Raw genomic sequence first — 14919 nt, forward strand, 5'->3', positions numbered from 1 at the left:
TTAATGTTGATGTAGTTCATACAATACTGAAAGATAATATAGGTGATTTCCCAGCGGCAGCAAATGAGAAACTTGATATTTGTGTGGATACAGTTTATAACGGGAATTATGACGTTGCGATTTGGTTTGAATCTAGTTCAGACAGTTGGCAGTAACCAAACGATGATCAACTCTGATAATACTGGTCTTGCAACAATTGTCTTCGAGGACTGCTATCAATTATCACATGTCACAACCCACTTTTTCCATGTAATATACTCTCTCCGTTTCTAAATATATCTCTTTCTAGAGATTTCAACAAATGACTACATACGAAACAACATGAGTGAATCTACGCTTTAAAATATGTCTACATACATCTGTATGTTGTAGTATATTTGAAATGTCTAAAAAGATGTATATTTCGAAACTGAGGGAGTATATGAATATTGTTAGAGAATGCATTAGTCCATGAATCAGCTAGTTTGGCTAGATTCTCCAATGCTGGAACTTGGTTAGATAAAACATGCACCGCCGTCACGCTCGCAGGCTACTGCGCCCGTGCTCTGTTACCATGGCTGCTCGGGCGCTCAGTGAAAACCAAGGTCGGGGGCTCGGGACCTCCGTAAAAAGGAGCTACTGATAATAACTAACCAGGGGATTCAGTTAAGTATACTTAGGTGTTCTTCCCAATTTCAAGAAGAAAAAAAGTGTTCTTGCCACTCTCGCTCTGCTCGGACGCGCGCCGCCATGGACAGTTCCTCCCTGCTCTTCCCTCGCTTCCAATCTCGTCGCGTTAATCACCTTCCAGTTCCACCAACGCGAGAAATCTCATTTTTCCAGACACAGAATTCCAGTTCTATAGTTTCGATGCGAATTACCCAGCGCCATCCCTTCCCCAGTTCTCCAGCCTCGTCAGAGTAGCCGATGGAGATAGATCTGAACCGGGACGCCCGCGACGGCGACGCGGAGAGGGTCGCCGCCCCGCAGAGTAACCGCGCCGTCGGAGTGGAGGTCGTCGCCCAGGAGGGCAACGGCGATGGTGGCATGGTGGCCGCTGCGGAGGGCGTCGGCGCTGCCCCGGAGACGGTCGGCGTCGGCGCCGAGGAGGGCGTCGCCCCGGAGAAGAACGGCGTCGGCTCCGGTGGCGAGAAGGAGGTCGCCTCGGAGGGGAGCGGCGCCGGCGCCGAGGTGGGCGCTGCCGTCGAGACGAACGGCGTCGCAGTTGACGTCTGGATCTGCCACCAGGTGAGAGCTCCCCTCCTCCCTTTCCCTTTTTTTTCTGAGCGAATTCGCGAGACGCCAGGCGACTCACGAGGCGATCCCCAATCGCAAACCCTAGCTACACCCTTCGACCCTCGACTCACTCCTCGCCGCCGCCGCCGCCCTATTGTTCCTCTGGTTGCCTCGTGGTGGTCCATGGGCCATGGCGACGGCATGTGTGGGATAGGCGCTTCTCGGCAGGGCTGCAGTGGCGGCGGGTGTCTCCTCCGCCGGCGTGCATGGCACCCCGCGCCCACTGAAGGTGGTGGGCGTTGGCGTTCCAGCTGTGGGCTGCTGGCAATGCAACTCTGATGTGGCCGTACGCAGTTCTGCTGGCTGCTCCTGCCATGGCGGCACCTGCGCCGCATGCCAGCTCAGGGGGCGTGGTTTTGACATGCTGCCGACGGGTGCCTTGGTGAGGCTAGGGGTCTGAATGGAAGTGGTTAGCATGGGAGCTCCAGAGGATGAACGCCGTGCCTTTCAGGGTTGGCGACGCTGATGCCTGAGGGCTTCATCTTCCTCCTTAGAGGCGTTGTCGTGGAGTTTCAGCACCTCTTCCACCCTGGGGTTTCGTGTTCTGGGTAAAAACCTCAGATTTGGCTTGCTGGATCGGGCGTCGCCGCCGTCCATATCCTCCTTGGAGGTGTCGTCTTGGAGCCTTGACTCTCTGGTTCAGGACTGGATGGATCTCGGTGTTGGGTGCAGCTTTAGGAGGCAGGCCTGTGGGTTCTGCCGCAGACTTGGGCATTTTGGCTGCAGGTCTAGTTGGGCATGTAAGGTTTCGCCTGGTTTGCGGTGTCCTGGACATGGGCATTTCGGCTGCAGGTCTGTCCTGGCGGCCTAGTTTTGCCCTTTGCAGAACTGGAATCTCTGTCCCGGTAATTAAGGTTTCGTCTGGTTTCAGTGTCCTGGACATGGGTATGGAAGGCATCTACGCTTGTGTCGTGTAGTTGATGCATCTGTGTAATGTCCACTTAGCAGTGTCGTTTGTCGTTCAGTTAATGCATCTGTGTAATGTCCATTTAGCAGTGGCATGTGTAAATTACTCTTTCTATCAATGCACCGAGACGCAAAGCTTTTGCGCTTTGTTGAGAAAAGAAAGCAAATTCGGGAGGGGAGGCCCCTACCTTGATTTTCGTTAAAACGCTGAGCCAAAAACTTGGATGGCATCTAAAAGATTTACAAACACCAAATCAAAGAACCGCACAGATCGAACAGGAGGGAGGAAAAACAGGGGGGAGACAACTGAAAATCCTTTATGCCATGGATCTGATTTTGTTAAGACAAGATGCGTTTCACACAACTTCCTGACCGAGAGATCTATGATATCTTTAATGTAATCCTGCAACTCTAGTGACTGACTTCACTGGACAATTAAGGAGGGAAATTGGTTTGAAGTTACTACGGATTGTTGTCATTATCTTTTTTTCTTAACAAAATCATGTAAGATCTGTTTATCCTTTCTGGTTGTCCACCCAAATTATATGCCAGAAATCCTGAAAGAAAGCAGAACTGGATCCATCCGGACCTAGCTCATGCTCCCTTTCGCTTCTGCTCAACTAGTAAGCGTGCACGTGCAAATGCACGTCTCGACTAATATTACAAACATATGTGAAAATTAACTTGCAGAGAAAGATGTTTTGATCTATTAAAAAATATTGCAAATCAAGAAAGTATGTATATGGCCGGTTCAATTTAGTTGGTTCAAATTAGTGTAATTTCACACATAGCACTGCTTTATTGCGGGCCTTTGTTGCGATCGTACGAAGATAAACCACACCTCATTAAATATGGTGCCGCATAGAGCCATAGTTAACATCCGGACCTAGCTCCTGCTCCCTTTCGCTTCTGCTCAATGTATCTTCGTTTCATCTCTTCTGTGTTGCTATTCCTCAGTGCCGTCAGAGAAAAACAGGGCTCACGGCAGCTTGCAGAGGGTCCAAGAAGAATGGCAAGTGCACTCTCAGATATTGCAAGAATTGCATACGTAACAGGTTCAATATGTCCTCTCTGCTTTTTCTTAGAGGCTGTGGTAGGCAATCTTGAATGGGTCTGTTGATGTTCTCTTTATTTAACAGGTACCCTTTGATTGCGGATGAGGTGTTGAAGGAGGAAGCCTGGGAATGCCCCAAGTGCAGGAATGACTGCAACTGCAGCAAGTGCAAGTGAGCAATCTGAAGCTGGTACTTGTCATGAGGGATTATAGGTTTTTGTTATTGTTTTTATATACTCGTTATCTGGTTTTGTTTGGCAGAAAGAGGAGAGGGGAGGAGCCAGCAGGACCAATGGTCCATTCTGTCAAGAGACCGAAGGGCGACCTGCGGAGAATTGAGAGCACCGATGCTCTCAAGGATGAAATAGTCATACCCAGAGGTACTCTTGTCAAGAGACCGAAGGGCAACCTGCGGAGAATTGAGAGCACCGATGCTCTCAAGGATGAAATAGTCATACCCAGAGGTACTCTTGTCAAGAGACCGAAGGGCAACCTGCGGAGAATTGAGAGCACCGATGCTCTCAAGGATGAAATAGTCATACCCAGAGGTACTCTTGTGACTTGCGTTGCTGGTGTAGAGATGCAGCCTGAAGATGTTGGTGCCGCCATTCAATTTTTGGAGTTTTGTCGCTCATTTGGCGAGGTAGTTATGGAAAGCAAATAGTATTTTTTAATCATATGTTAGTTACACTTCTGCGATAAAATCTCCTTAGTACTCCCTCCGTCCCATAATATAAGAACGTTTCTGACACTACACTAGTGTCAAAAACGTTCTTATATTACAGGACGGAGGGAGTATCACATATGACATATGCATCTACATTTCTGACAACTTGACCAGCGCAATATGTCGTGCAAATCATTGCCGAGACTAGGATGTCTTAAGGGCTTCACAATATTTGTGATAGTGATGCATGTCTATGCAAGGGCCCACTTGGTATATCTCTAATGATCTGTATGCTTGATTTCATTGCTGAGACTAGGATGTCTTAAGGGCTTCACAATATTTGTGATAGTGATGCATGTCTATGCAAGTGCCCACTTGGTATATCTCTAATGATCTGTATGCTTGATTTCATCTACCTCCAGAAAGTGTCATAATTATTTTAAATCCGTCTTCTATCTCTAACAAGCACCATGGAACAATTTTGAGTGTACAGCAATTAGAAATTATTTTGTGTTGCATTGTTTGATGCATGGACTCCTCATCTGTCATTTCTAAATCCTGTTTGCAGTAGCTAAGTGAGGTTGTCTGAGATTGTTGCTGAGCTCATAAATTCTGCTGTTGGTGAGGTCTAGAATCTTAATCCTGTTCTTGTTACTTCTGTCTTGTTAACACAAAACAGATCATCAACTTGAGAGGCATATTCTTTATGATATGTCAATTTATAATAATCTAAAGAAAGTTTATTTGCATTGTATTTATAATCTGTCATCAAACTTGGTTTTTGTTTCGATAGTTGGAATTCTTACCAGTTCTTAGCTACCTGCTTGCTTTTAGAGACCTTTTCTTCCGTATTATAAATAGAATAATGTACAAAATGATTTAAGCAGATCTTCCAAATAAGGAAGGGCCAATCAGAAAAAATTGTCAAAGACATAACTGGAGATCGTCAACTCCGAGAGGTGTCTTCAGTTGTTGCTGAGCTTCACACAAACCTGTTGTCTGTCATAGAAAATGGCAATTACAAGTAAGTATACTTCAAATTGTATCTCCTTCTAGTTTTGCGCATGTAGTTGAAAAATGACTAAATGAGGTTTTTCCTTCCTTAAGGCCTTTGAAATATCCAAAACATGGGGATACATGGATAAGAAGACTCAGCAAATATATCACTGACTCGACATTACACGCAAAAGATTTCATCCTTGACTGCTTAAGCCATGGGCTATCTGGATATAAAAATTTGAGCCCTTCTCATAAGCTGGATGTGCTGAATTCTCTGTGTGACGAGGCATTATCATCTGAGTAAGTACAGGCTATCATATGTGTTGAAGAAGTTCACTTAACTACTGTCATATTAATTATCTTGTATCTTTTTCAGAAAGTTGAGGACTAGGATTGAAGCTAGAGAGGGTGTGGCCAGACAAAAGATCCGTGCTGCAACCGAGAAGGTATTTCGTTGAGAATTTCCTTTTTTTTTGTGGTCAAGTGTCAAGTCACTTGGTTGACATTAGTGATCAGCAGTTTTCTTTTGTTTCATAGGAAAAGGAGCTAAAAGAAAGACAGAATGACATGGCTAAAACAATGGGAGGAGAAATCACTGGCAATGAAGAAGCTAATAATATCTTTTGTCAAATAAAAGAGGCAAAAGAAGTCAAGCAGGCAGCCATGAAGGGTATGTGGCAGTATGGTTAAATTTGTTTAGTATTGTGCATTTGTTCAGTTCACAGTATGTCTGATATCTTTCAATCACGTTTAATATATCATTTCACATCAAATACAGTATACCTTTTAATATGTATATATGTATTTTTCTGGAAAGTACCTTTGTAATATAACTACATTATTAGGTTTTATATTACTCCCTCCAGTCGACAAAAACATGATGGTCTGGGCATATTTTTGGTCTAACTTCTAAAACGTTAACCACCAATAAGGCAATATCTTCTAAAATATTTTGATTGGGTGAGTGAGAACCATATGTGTAGATTTGTCTAAACAATACTTGCACATTATAATGATTTTATTAACTTTTAAACATTATACCATAATAGAAACTGATGGTCAAAGTACTATTCTTGGAGATTGTGCAACATACTATCTTCTCAAAGACGCGAGGGAGTAGTAGAAACAAATGATCAAAGTTAAGACCGGAGGGAATATGTAACTTCCACTGACGTCAAATTGTCTGCCCCTCCACCATACATGCATACTGAGAGCTCCTTTGATTCAAAGGAATTCTATAGGATTTTTGGAGGATTGAACTCCTTTGGAATTTTTCCTACATTTGTCCTTTGATTCAAAGGATTGAATCCCATAGGAATCTTTCCTATGAAATCTTTTGTACTACATTTCATAGGAAATCTAACATCCACTCCAACCTGTTTTTGCAATTCCTCTGCTTTTCCCATGAAATCAAACACTCCTTGCTAATCCTGTAGGATTGAAATGGGCATGACACTCCAATCCTTTACTTTTCCTATTCCTGCGTTTTCAAAATCCTGTTAATCAAAGAGGCCCTGGCCATTTTTGTAAACATACTGTTTGTATAGTGCAACCCAACTCTTTCATGCATGTGGACATAACCATCCAAGATAAGGTAGCCCTAAGAAAAGGAAACATATGATAATACGTTGATTACCTTAATTCATATGTGCTCTGCTCCCTGATTTTGTAAAATAAGATGGAACTTGACCATTGTTTTAGAGTCAGAGTCAATCAAGATTGATGTCTGTTGGTGGTAGGAACCGGATCCCTACCAGGGCGTGGTCTCAGGTTGTAGGGGTGGAAGGAGGGATGGCGTGGAGGAAGGCGTGGTCACCGGCGCCGGGGCGCCGTCGTTGCCTGCGTGCGAGAGAGAGAGAGAGCAGGGGCGGCGGCTAGGGTTAGGTCTCCCCCTAAGGAAGCCGAGCAAATATGATTGTTTCTTGCTTAATCCCAAAACGGGTCCTTACACGAGTTTATGTAATCCTCCTAATAAGATAATTGGGCTAAGCACCTAATAACGATAAGATAAACTGGGCCACAACTAACTGGGCTAAGCCCCTAATATGCCGGTCATAACATCTCTCCCCGCCTGCACAAACAGCTCGTCCTCGAGGTGGAAGGCGGGGAAGATCAACGGTCGCCAAACACCTCTGCGTCAACTGGGGCAGGTTGGTCGCCGAGCCCGGCGGCGGCGGGGTCCTCCTCAATGTAGCATGCAGCCTCCAGGTAGAAGAGTCGTGGGCAGACGTGGCCCGGTACGTAGGGCTCGTCGCAGTTGAAGCACAACCCTTGGCAACGACGCTCGAGTTGCTCGGCCGGGGTGAGCCGGCGGAACGGGCGTGCCGAGGGGTGCCGCGGAAGCTTGGGCAGGCTGACCCTGCGCGGGAACTTCCGGCCAGGGTGGCGGCCCAGCGGCTCGGGGCGGTGGCGCCTGCTGGATGGCCACCGTGCGACGCTCGAACGCGAGGGCGTAGTACATGGTCGTCTGGAGGTCCTGTGGCCCGCGCGTCTCCACGTCCATGCAGATGTGGTCCGGTAGGCCGCCGACGAAGAGCTCAGCCCGCTGACGAGCCAAAATGCTCGGGGTGTGGCACGCCAGTGCCTGGAAGTGGTCGGCGAAGTCTTGCACGGAGGTGAGGAACGGAAGACGCCCAAGCTCCGCCAGACGGCTCCCGCGTATAGGCGGACCGAAGCGCAAGAGGCACAAATCGTGGAAGCGCTCCCATGGTGGCATGTCGCCCTCTTCCTGTTCGAGGGCGTAGTACCACGTCCGCGCGGCTCCTCGGAGATGATACAAGGAGATCCAGGTGCGGTCGGACGCGAGCGTGCGCTGTCCCTTGAAAAATTGGTCGCATTGGTTGAGCCAATTCAGGGGGTCGACGGTGCCGTCGTAGGTCGCGAACTCCAGCTTGGAGAATCTCGGCGGCGTCTGGACGTGGACGACGGGCGGGTGCGCCTCGTCAGCACGGAGCAGCGAGGATGACGGGGCCGAGTAGGCGGGCATCAGGGTGCTGCCCTGGAACAGGGGCCTGTCGACGCCGGCGAAGGGCTCGGCGGAGCCCGAGGACCCGCCAAACTGCATGGCCGGGTGCGTCGCCGGCGGGGGCAGCACGTGTGGCCCGACCGAGGCCGTCGTGTAGACCGGCTCAAGGGATCCAGTGAGCTAGGCCGGTAACGGAGACGACGACGGGGGAAACCGGGCCTGGTGGATGGGCACCCCGGGCCCGTCGTTGGGATGCCCAGGGCCGCGGTCGCCGGTGGCAGCGGTTGCAGCTGTTGCCCCTGTTGCATGGCGGAGGCGCCGGGGTTCGTTGCTGGTGGCGGCTGCCACGACAGCTGCTGCATGGCGGCGGCGACGGGGGTCGCCGAGGATGGCGGCTGCTACAGCGGCGGGGCGGTGGCGAAGGGCACAGGCGGCTACGGCCCATAGGATCTCGCGAGGAACGTGTAGATGCCCGTGACCGCCTGGGTGAGATCCTGGATGGCAGCCGTCATCTCCTCCAGGGTGAAGACGACGGGGACGGGCGCGGCGGAGGTGACCGGCACTGGCAAGAGCGGGGCGTTGGCCGTGGTGGCCATCAGGACGGTCGGCAGCGGGAGGGTCGGGGTGGGCGGCGGCGAGGACGTGACCGCACCGAAGCTATTTGATACCAAATTGGTAGGAACCGGATCCCTACCAAGGCGTGGTCTCAGGTTGTAGGGGTGGAAGGAGGGATGGCGTGGAGGAAGGCGTGGTCACTGGCGCTGGGGCGCCGTCGTTGCGTGCGTCCGAGAGAGAGAGAGAGAGAGAGAGAGAGAGAGCAGGGACGGCGGCTAGGGTTAGGTCTCCCGGCTTCCTAAGGAAGCCGAGCAAATATGATTGCTTCTTGCTTAATCCCAAAACGGGTCCTTACACGAGTTTATATAATCCTCCTAATAAGATAATTGGGCTAAGCCCCTAATAACGATAAGATAAACCGGGCCACAACTAACTGGGTTAAGCCCCTAATAACGATAAGATAAACCGGGCCACAACTAACTGGGCTAAGCCTCTAATATGCCGGTCATAACAGTTGGCAAACTTATTTGTGCATCCACCATACTGCTTTGTGTTCACCCTTCTACATACACATCTTCCCACTTTGTTTTCTAGTTTGATACCGTCAGGCCCATTGGTGTTTATCCTGCCAAAATAGAAGCAATTGTGACAAGGATGGACATCGCCGATAATGGAAATATGTATGTCACACAATGTTCTTCCTGTGACACCAATCTACCACCTATTTTGATGTCGACGGCCTTGCCATTTTCACCATCGGGCTGCTTCTGCTTCCCACTTTGTTTTCTAGTTTGATACCATCAGGCCCATTGGTGTTTATCCTGCCAAAATAGAAGCAACTGTGACAAGGATGGACATCACCGATAATGGAAATATGTATGTCACACAATGTTCTTCCTGTGACACCAATCTATCACCTATTTTGATGTCGACGGCCTTGCCATTTTCACCATCGGGCTGCTTCTGTTGTTAGCGTAGCCATGGCTAGCACAACTTGTATTACCAATTGATCAACATACCAAGTCAAAGGCCCCTCATGTTAGGAACTTTTTCCTCATAGGATCGCTCCCCCACCCTCCAAGGTCCATTTTTCTTCGATTTTTAGGTATGAAACCCTAATCTTAAAGATGAGATTTTCCCTAATATAATGCTCCTATTACTCTTGACGACATCCATATTTTGATGGTCTCACCTAAACTGTCTAGGCGCTTGCCTAACTAAAATACCTAGGATGATGGCCCTTGGCGTCTGATATGGCCTTGGGGGTGCTATCTCAATGCCAAGGTGATGCCATGATAACCCCTCCCTGGAGTGTAGTAAACTGTTACAGACAGTTCTTGCAACGTTGTGAAATAGGTAGAACAGAAGATTCAACAAGCCTTGTAAAAGTAAGACGTGATGGCAACAATGGTCCTGCCAGCATAGCAATTAGACTGTCATAAGGGCATGATGCCATGGCCTTACTTCCACGAATCATAAGCGACATGTTGGGTCAGGTAGTAAGTTTGCTCTAGACTACGAGTATGAAGGAATTTCAGGAGTATTACGTTGCTTCGCTTTCGGAAAGTGGGAAAAATAACCCTAGGGCTTTGATGCCATGTTGGGAATATGCAAATTGCATTTCCATGAGGCAAGTACATGTGTGGTAAATATGTAGAAAACCCCTTATACAATGGGGACATCACATGGCTATATATAACTCTTAACAAGTTTGAAGGTGATTATGGGCTGGTTGAGGTTTAGAGCAAACACTCCTAAAGCCAGGTCTAGATAATAATATTGATTAAGTCTTCATACCCTGTCCTATTTAAAGGGGTGGAAATGAGTTTAAAATGCTAAGTGAGAGTTTGATATCACGATATGTTTTCTTTGATATGATGAAAATTCCATTTGTGACAAGTGTTTGAACAAGTGATGGCGACACTGATGACTTCCCGATTAAAATAGGACTGCGCCAGGGGTCAGCTTTGAGCCCTTATCTTTTTTGCTTTGCTAATGGATGAGGTCACAAAAGATATACAAGGAGATATCCCATGGTGTATGCTCTTTGCGGATGATGTGGTGCTAGTGGACGAGGAGACGGGGGTCAATAGGAAGTTAGAGCTATGGAGACAAACCTTGGAATCGAAAGGTTTTAGGCTTACTAGAACTACAACCGAGTACATGAGGTGTGGTTTCAGTACTACTAGGCACGAGGAGGAGGAGGTTAGCCTTGATGGCAGGTGGTGCCTCAGAAGGACACCTTTCAGTATTTGGGGTCAATGCTGCAAAAGGATGGGGATATTGATGAAGATGTGAACCATCGAATCAAAGCCAGATGGATGAAGCGGCGCCAAGCTTCTGGCATTCTCTGTGACAAGAGAGTGCCACAAAAGCTATAAGGCAAGTTCTATAGGACGGCGATTCGACCCCAATGTTGTATGGCACTGAGTGTTGGTCGACTAAAAGGCGACATGTTCAACAGTTAGGTGTGGTGGACATGCGCATGTTGAGATGGATGTGTGGCCACACGAGGAAGGACAGAGTCTGGAATGATGATATAAGAGATAGTTGGGGTAGCACCGATTGAAGAGAAGCTTGTCCAACATCGTCTGAGATGGTTTGGGCATATTCGGCGAGGCCTCCAGAAGCTCCGGTGCATAGTGGACGGCTAAAGCGTGCTGATAATGTCGAGAGGTCAGGGTAGACCGAACTTGACATGGGAGGAGTCCTTAAAGAGAGATCTGAAGGACTGAAGTATCACCAAAGAACTAGCCATGGACGCGGGAGCGTGGAAGCTTGCTATCCATGTGCCGGAACCATGAGTTGGTCGCGAGATCTCATAGGTTTCACCTCTAGCCTACTTCAACTTGTTTGGGACTGAAGGCTTTGTTGTTGTTGTTGTTGATGATGATGAAAATTCCATCTTAACTCCAAATAAATAAGTTGGAACAGAAGCAATCATGATTCATGAGGCACCCCTTTACTTTGAACATCACATAATCTTTCATTGACAACTTTTAGTTATGCAGCAGAAGCGCAGTTCGAGTGTCAGTTTTCCTTTTCAATTTGATGTATCCTCCATTTGCAATTTTTGGTTTACTTTTATTTTCAATATTTTGCATAGTTTGTAGTCTAGACTGGCCGGGTAGTTACTTTTCAGAATGTGAAAGTAAAAATGCTTAATTTAGTTTCTTAACATTTCAAGCATACTGAGCCTAATTAAGTTGGGAGGTTTAATAAGATGGGAGGTGTGGTTGTACACCCCCACCACCGAGTCTCTTCTGACATGTGTATTCTTGTCCTTCTGTTTTATTATGTGATGTGTAAAATGTCTATGCTTTTTTTTAGTAAAAAAGGATATTGAGCTAGCCATGCTGTATTAATTTCTTCTTTTACTTCCCAACTATGCAGAATTAGAGGAACTGGGATGTGTCCTTAGGTCCACGCCTGTCATGGTAGACAAAGGAGTAGCATACTGGAAGCTGGATGGCTATTGTAATAACAATACAAACATATTGCGCCAAGGTAAGAAATTATTATGAGATAAGTTTTCATTTTACTCATTTGCAAATATATAGTGATTAGTAATACCATGTTTATGTCAGAATTTGACAAAGAAGCTACAATGAAGAACCAAGACAAGTGGTTCATGTTCAGTGAAGATGAACAGAAAGTAGTTGAAAATCATGTAACTACAAGGTAAGGAGTTAATCTTACCAAATTATTTTGCTGTATCCCTCTTCCCTAAATGCTGTAGAGTTGCTGCTACAGTGGTTTTCTGTCACCAACGTGTTTCTGTTGATTACCCCATCTGAGGGCCTCCTTGATTCACAATTCTCAAAACGCGGGAACAGGAAAAACGTAGGAATAGATTGTCATGTCCTTTTCTATCCTACAGGATTTGGAAGAGTGTTTGATAGCACAGGAAAAACAAAGGAATCTTACAGAGCTTTGAAGATGGAAATTTTCCTCCAAAATGTAGTACAAATGAATCCTATGGAAAAAAATCCTAAGGATTCCAATCCTACGAATCAAACAACCATCATAGAAAAATTCCTAAGGATACAAATCCTATGAAATCCCTTTGTATCAAACGAGCCCTGATATTTTATGCTGTAGACCCATTAATTCTGGTAAAAAGAACTCATATTTGTATGTGTTGCTATGTTTGGGCAATTTAATATGATATAGTACTGTAATTGAAGCATAATGCTATGAAGTAGCATTTTCTGAAAAATGATCATTTTTTTATGCCTTACGGTGTGTTGTCAAAAGACTTTTCTTGGCAGTACATTCTCATATATTCTTGAAAAGCAATAGCTGGCATTCACCATTGTCAGTATTTCTTCTGCATGTCACCTACCTACCTACCTACCACCCTCTTGCTAGTGTGACCCGATGTTTTCATTACCCGCTGTTCAGGCCTTTAGGGACATTTTGGGTTGGGGGTATTCCACCATCCCATGTGGGAACTAACAGATGAAGTAATTTTGATTGGCGATATGATTATTTTATAGAAAGGTTACTGATTTACTTTGAAAGGATTCGCCAAATATGCTTAGGTGACAAATTTACTACCTGCGGTTTTGGGATGCTTGAATTATGAAGTCTGGAGGTCCTAAACAGATTGTTGATACCTTACTTTCATGGATTTGTAGTCTTCTGTTTCATTTTGGAAATCTATAGCCTGAGGCTTTTAGTTCTTTACATTTGCTCTCAAGATATAAATATCTTTGTATATGTTCTGTCAAGCCATGCTCAGTTGCTCATATCTGTGTCTTTTTTTCTTTTCTATAAACACTTCTTCATTCAAGCAAGTTATACTTTGAGCATGATTGGGCTTCTAGCTGATGGTGTGTTCAGTCTTTTCTTCACTGCGTAGAATTGATGTGTCAATATGCTCAATTTCTTTGGTGTTAACAAATTTCTTATTTATTTTGGGCTGGATATTCTGTTTTCTCGTTTTCTAGTCCGAGAAGTATTGCCAGCTCAGTAAGTTGGCCTTTTTTTTATTGATATAGTAGTAAAACTGTTGGCTGACCCAGTATCTTGTTGCAACTGTCTAAAATAGGTCCCAGCGCCCATGGAGAAAGGATAACCGGGTGTGATGATTTACAGATCCCAATCTCCTGCTGTTTTAACTGCTTGATGGTATTCATTTGTCCTTTCTATGCGCCTTTCTTTTTATGGCTTCTAGGATACACCACATTTCCTTTCAAGTAAAATGGAAATAAGTTATTTTACAACCGCATCGTCACTATTTATGTTCTAACAGCAAAGCATATATAAACCACCAGTGTTGACCTCTGCTGTGCTTATCAACCTGATGAGTGTTCACTTACAGTTACAGCTCAACTTCACCGGAAACATACGTAAACGATAACATCGGAGATGTACAGAAATTTGCACACGAATCTCCATTGCTTCTTCAAACCTCTTGCCATGCTATAGCAGGAAGAAGCTACTGCGTTGAACAGAATATCACCTGCGGTAGTATTGCTGATATAGTCCCGAAACATAACTTTTAGCTAGTCTACAAAAGTATTTAGGATAAAACTATATTTTATTTGCCACCGTAAAGCGAGTCATCACATGAAACTACATGGTTAAGTATTTATCCTATTAGAGTTTTGTAATGATTGTTTCTCTTAAGTATTAAGCTCAGAGTGGGAGCTGTGAATTATTTTCATCTTCTTTTTATGTTCTGTTTTGGCAGGTGAATGAACTACCCCAGATGACAGTTGCTACAGAACAACCAACATTTCTCGAAGATTGGGTCATAGCATTTGAATACAAATCTTGTGGCATCTTTTTTCTCCCCTATGGGAACACAGCAAGACTTTGTAGCACCTTCTGATGTATTTTTTGGGGATGTTTTGAAAATGAGAGAAAGCTAGAGCATGCAGCTTTGCTGAAATTTATCGTTAGCATTTGAATGTCGTACAGCCAAATTTTCATGCTGTATCGTACTCCTTCTGTAAAGAAATATATGAGTGTTTAGATCACTATACGCTCTTATATTTCTTTATGGAGGGAGTATTATTGATCGTTCTATAGCAGAAACGGATTATTTCCAGTCTCGAACATGAAAGAGCTTTCTTTGATTATTATTTTTACTATTTTAGAAAAGGCAGGATTCATTGCTTGCTTGTCTGGTTTGTGCCCTGGAGAATAGATATAGCCTCTAGCATGCTATCTGGAGAATAGGGACGGCCACAGTGTGCGCACCGCTGCACTCGAGCAGCTATCTGGATAATAGGAACGGCATTTAGGGGCTGTTTGGTTTGCTACATGAGAGAAATTTGCCTAACCTAAAACAAGCCAGACAATTGCATGCATCTGTTTGGTTGGTGCCTGAGTATGGGGATATCAACCGGGTCCTGTTTAATCCCGTTTAAAATCCACTTATGATATGATAGTTCAAAAAGATTTTTTGTTTGTTTGAGGAAAATAAACTATCAAGCTAGCAAAAAATAATTAAGCGAACGCCATTTATTTGCCACTTACATCCCTGCC

General features: G+C 45.4%; 1 protein-coding gene across 2 annotated transcripts; it reads left to right on the forward strand.

Moving 5' to 3' along the window:
• Positions 1-553: 553 nt before the first annotated feature.
• Positions 554-14513, forward strand: LOC119315783. 2 transcript variants are annotated; one of them, XM_037590268.1, is made up of 13 exons: positions 554-1227; positions 3139-3236; positions 3321-3407; positions 3497-3699; positions 3784-3878; positions 4790-4926; positions 5010-5201; positions 5278-5347; positions 5439-5571; positions 11815-11928; positions 12009-12102; positions 13475-13554; positions 14120-14513. In XM_037590268.1, exons 1-12 carry the CDS (start codon positions 907-909, stop codon positions 13509-13511), a joined length of 1581 nt encoding a protein of 526 aa, XP_037446165.1. In that variant the 5' UTR covers positions 554-906; the 3' UTR covers positions 13512-13554; positions 14120-14513. The 2 variants fall into 2 exon arrangements, with proteins under 2 accessions (XP_037446165.1, XP_037446164.1); XM_037590267.1 differs by having other exon boundaries at positions 3497-3878.
• The last annotated feature ends 406 nt before the right edge of the window (positions 14514-14919 follow it).

Source organism: Triticum dicoccoides, chromosome 6A (assembly GCF_002162155.2).
Source record: "Triticum dicoccoides isolate Atlit2015 ecotype Zavitan chromosome 6A, WEW_v2.0, whole genome shotgun sequence".
Taxonomy (NCBI): Eukaryota; Viridiplantae; Streptophyta; class Magnoliopsida; order Poales; family Poaceae; genus Triticum; species Triticum dicoccoides.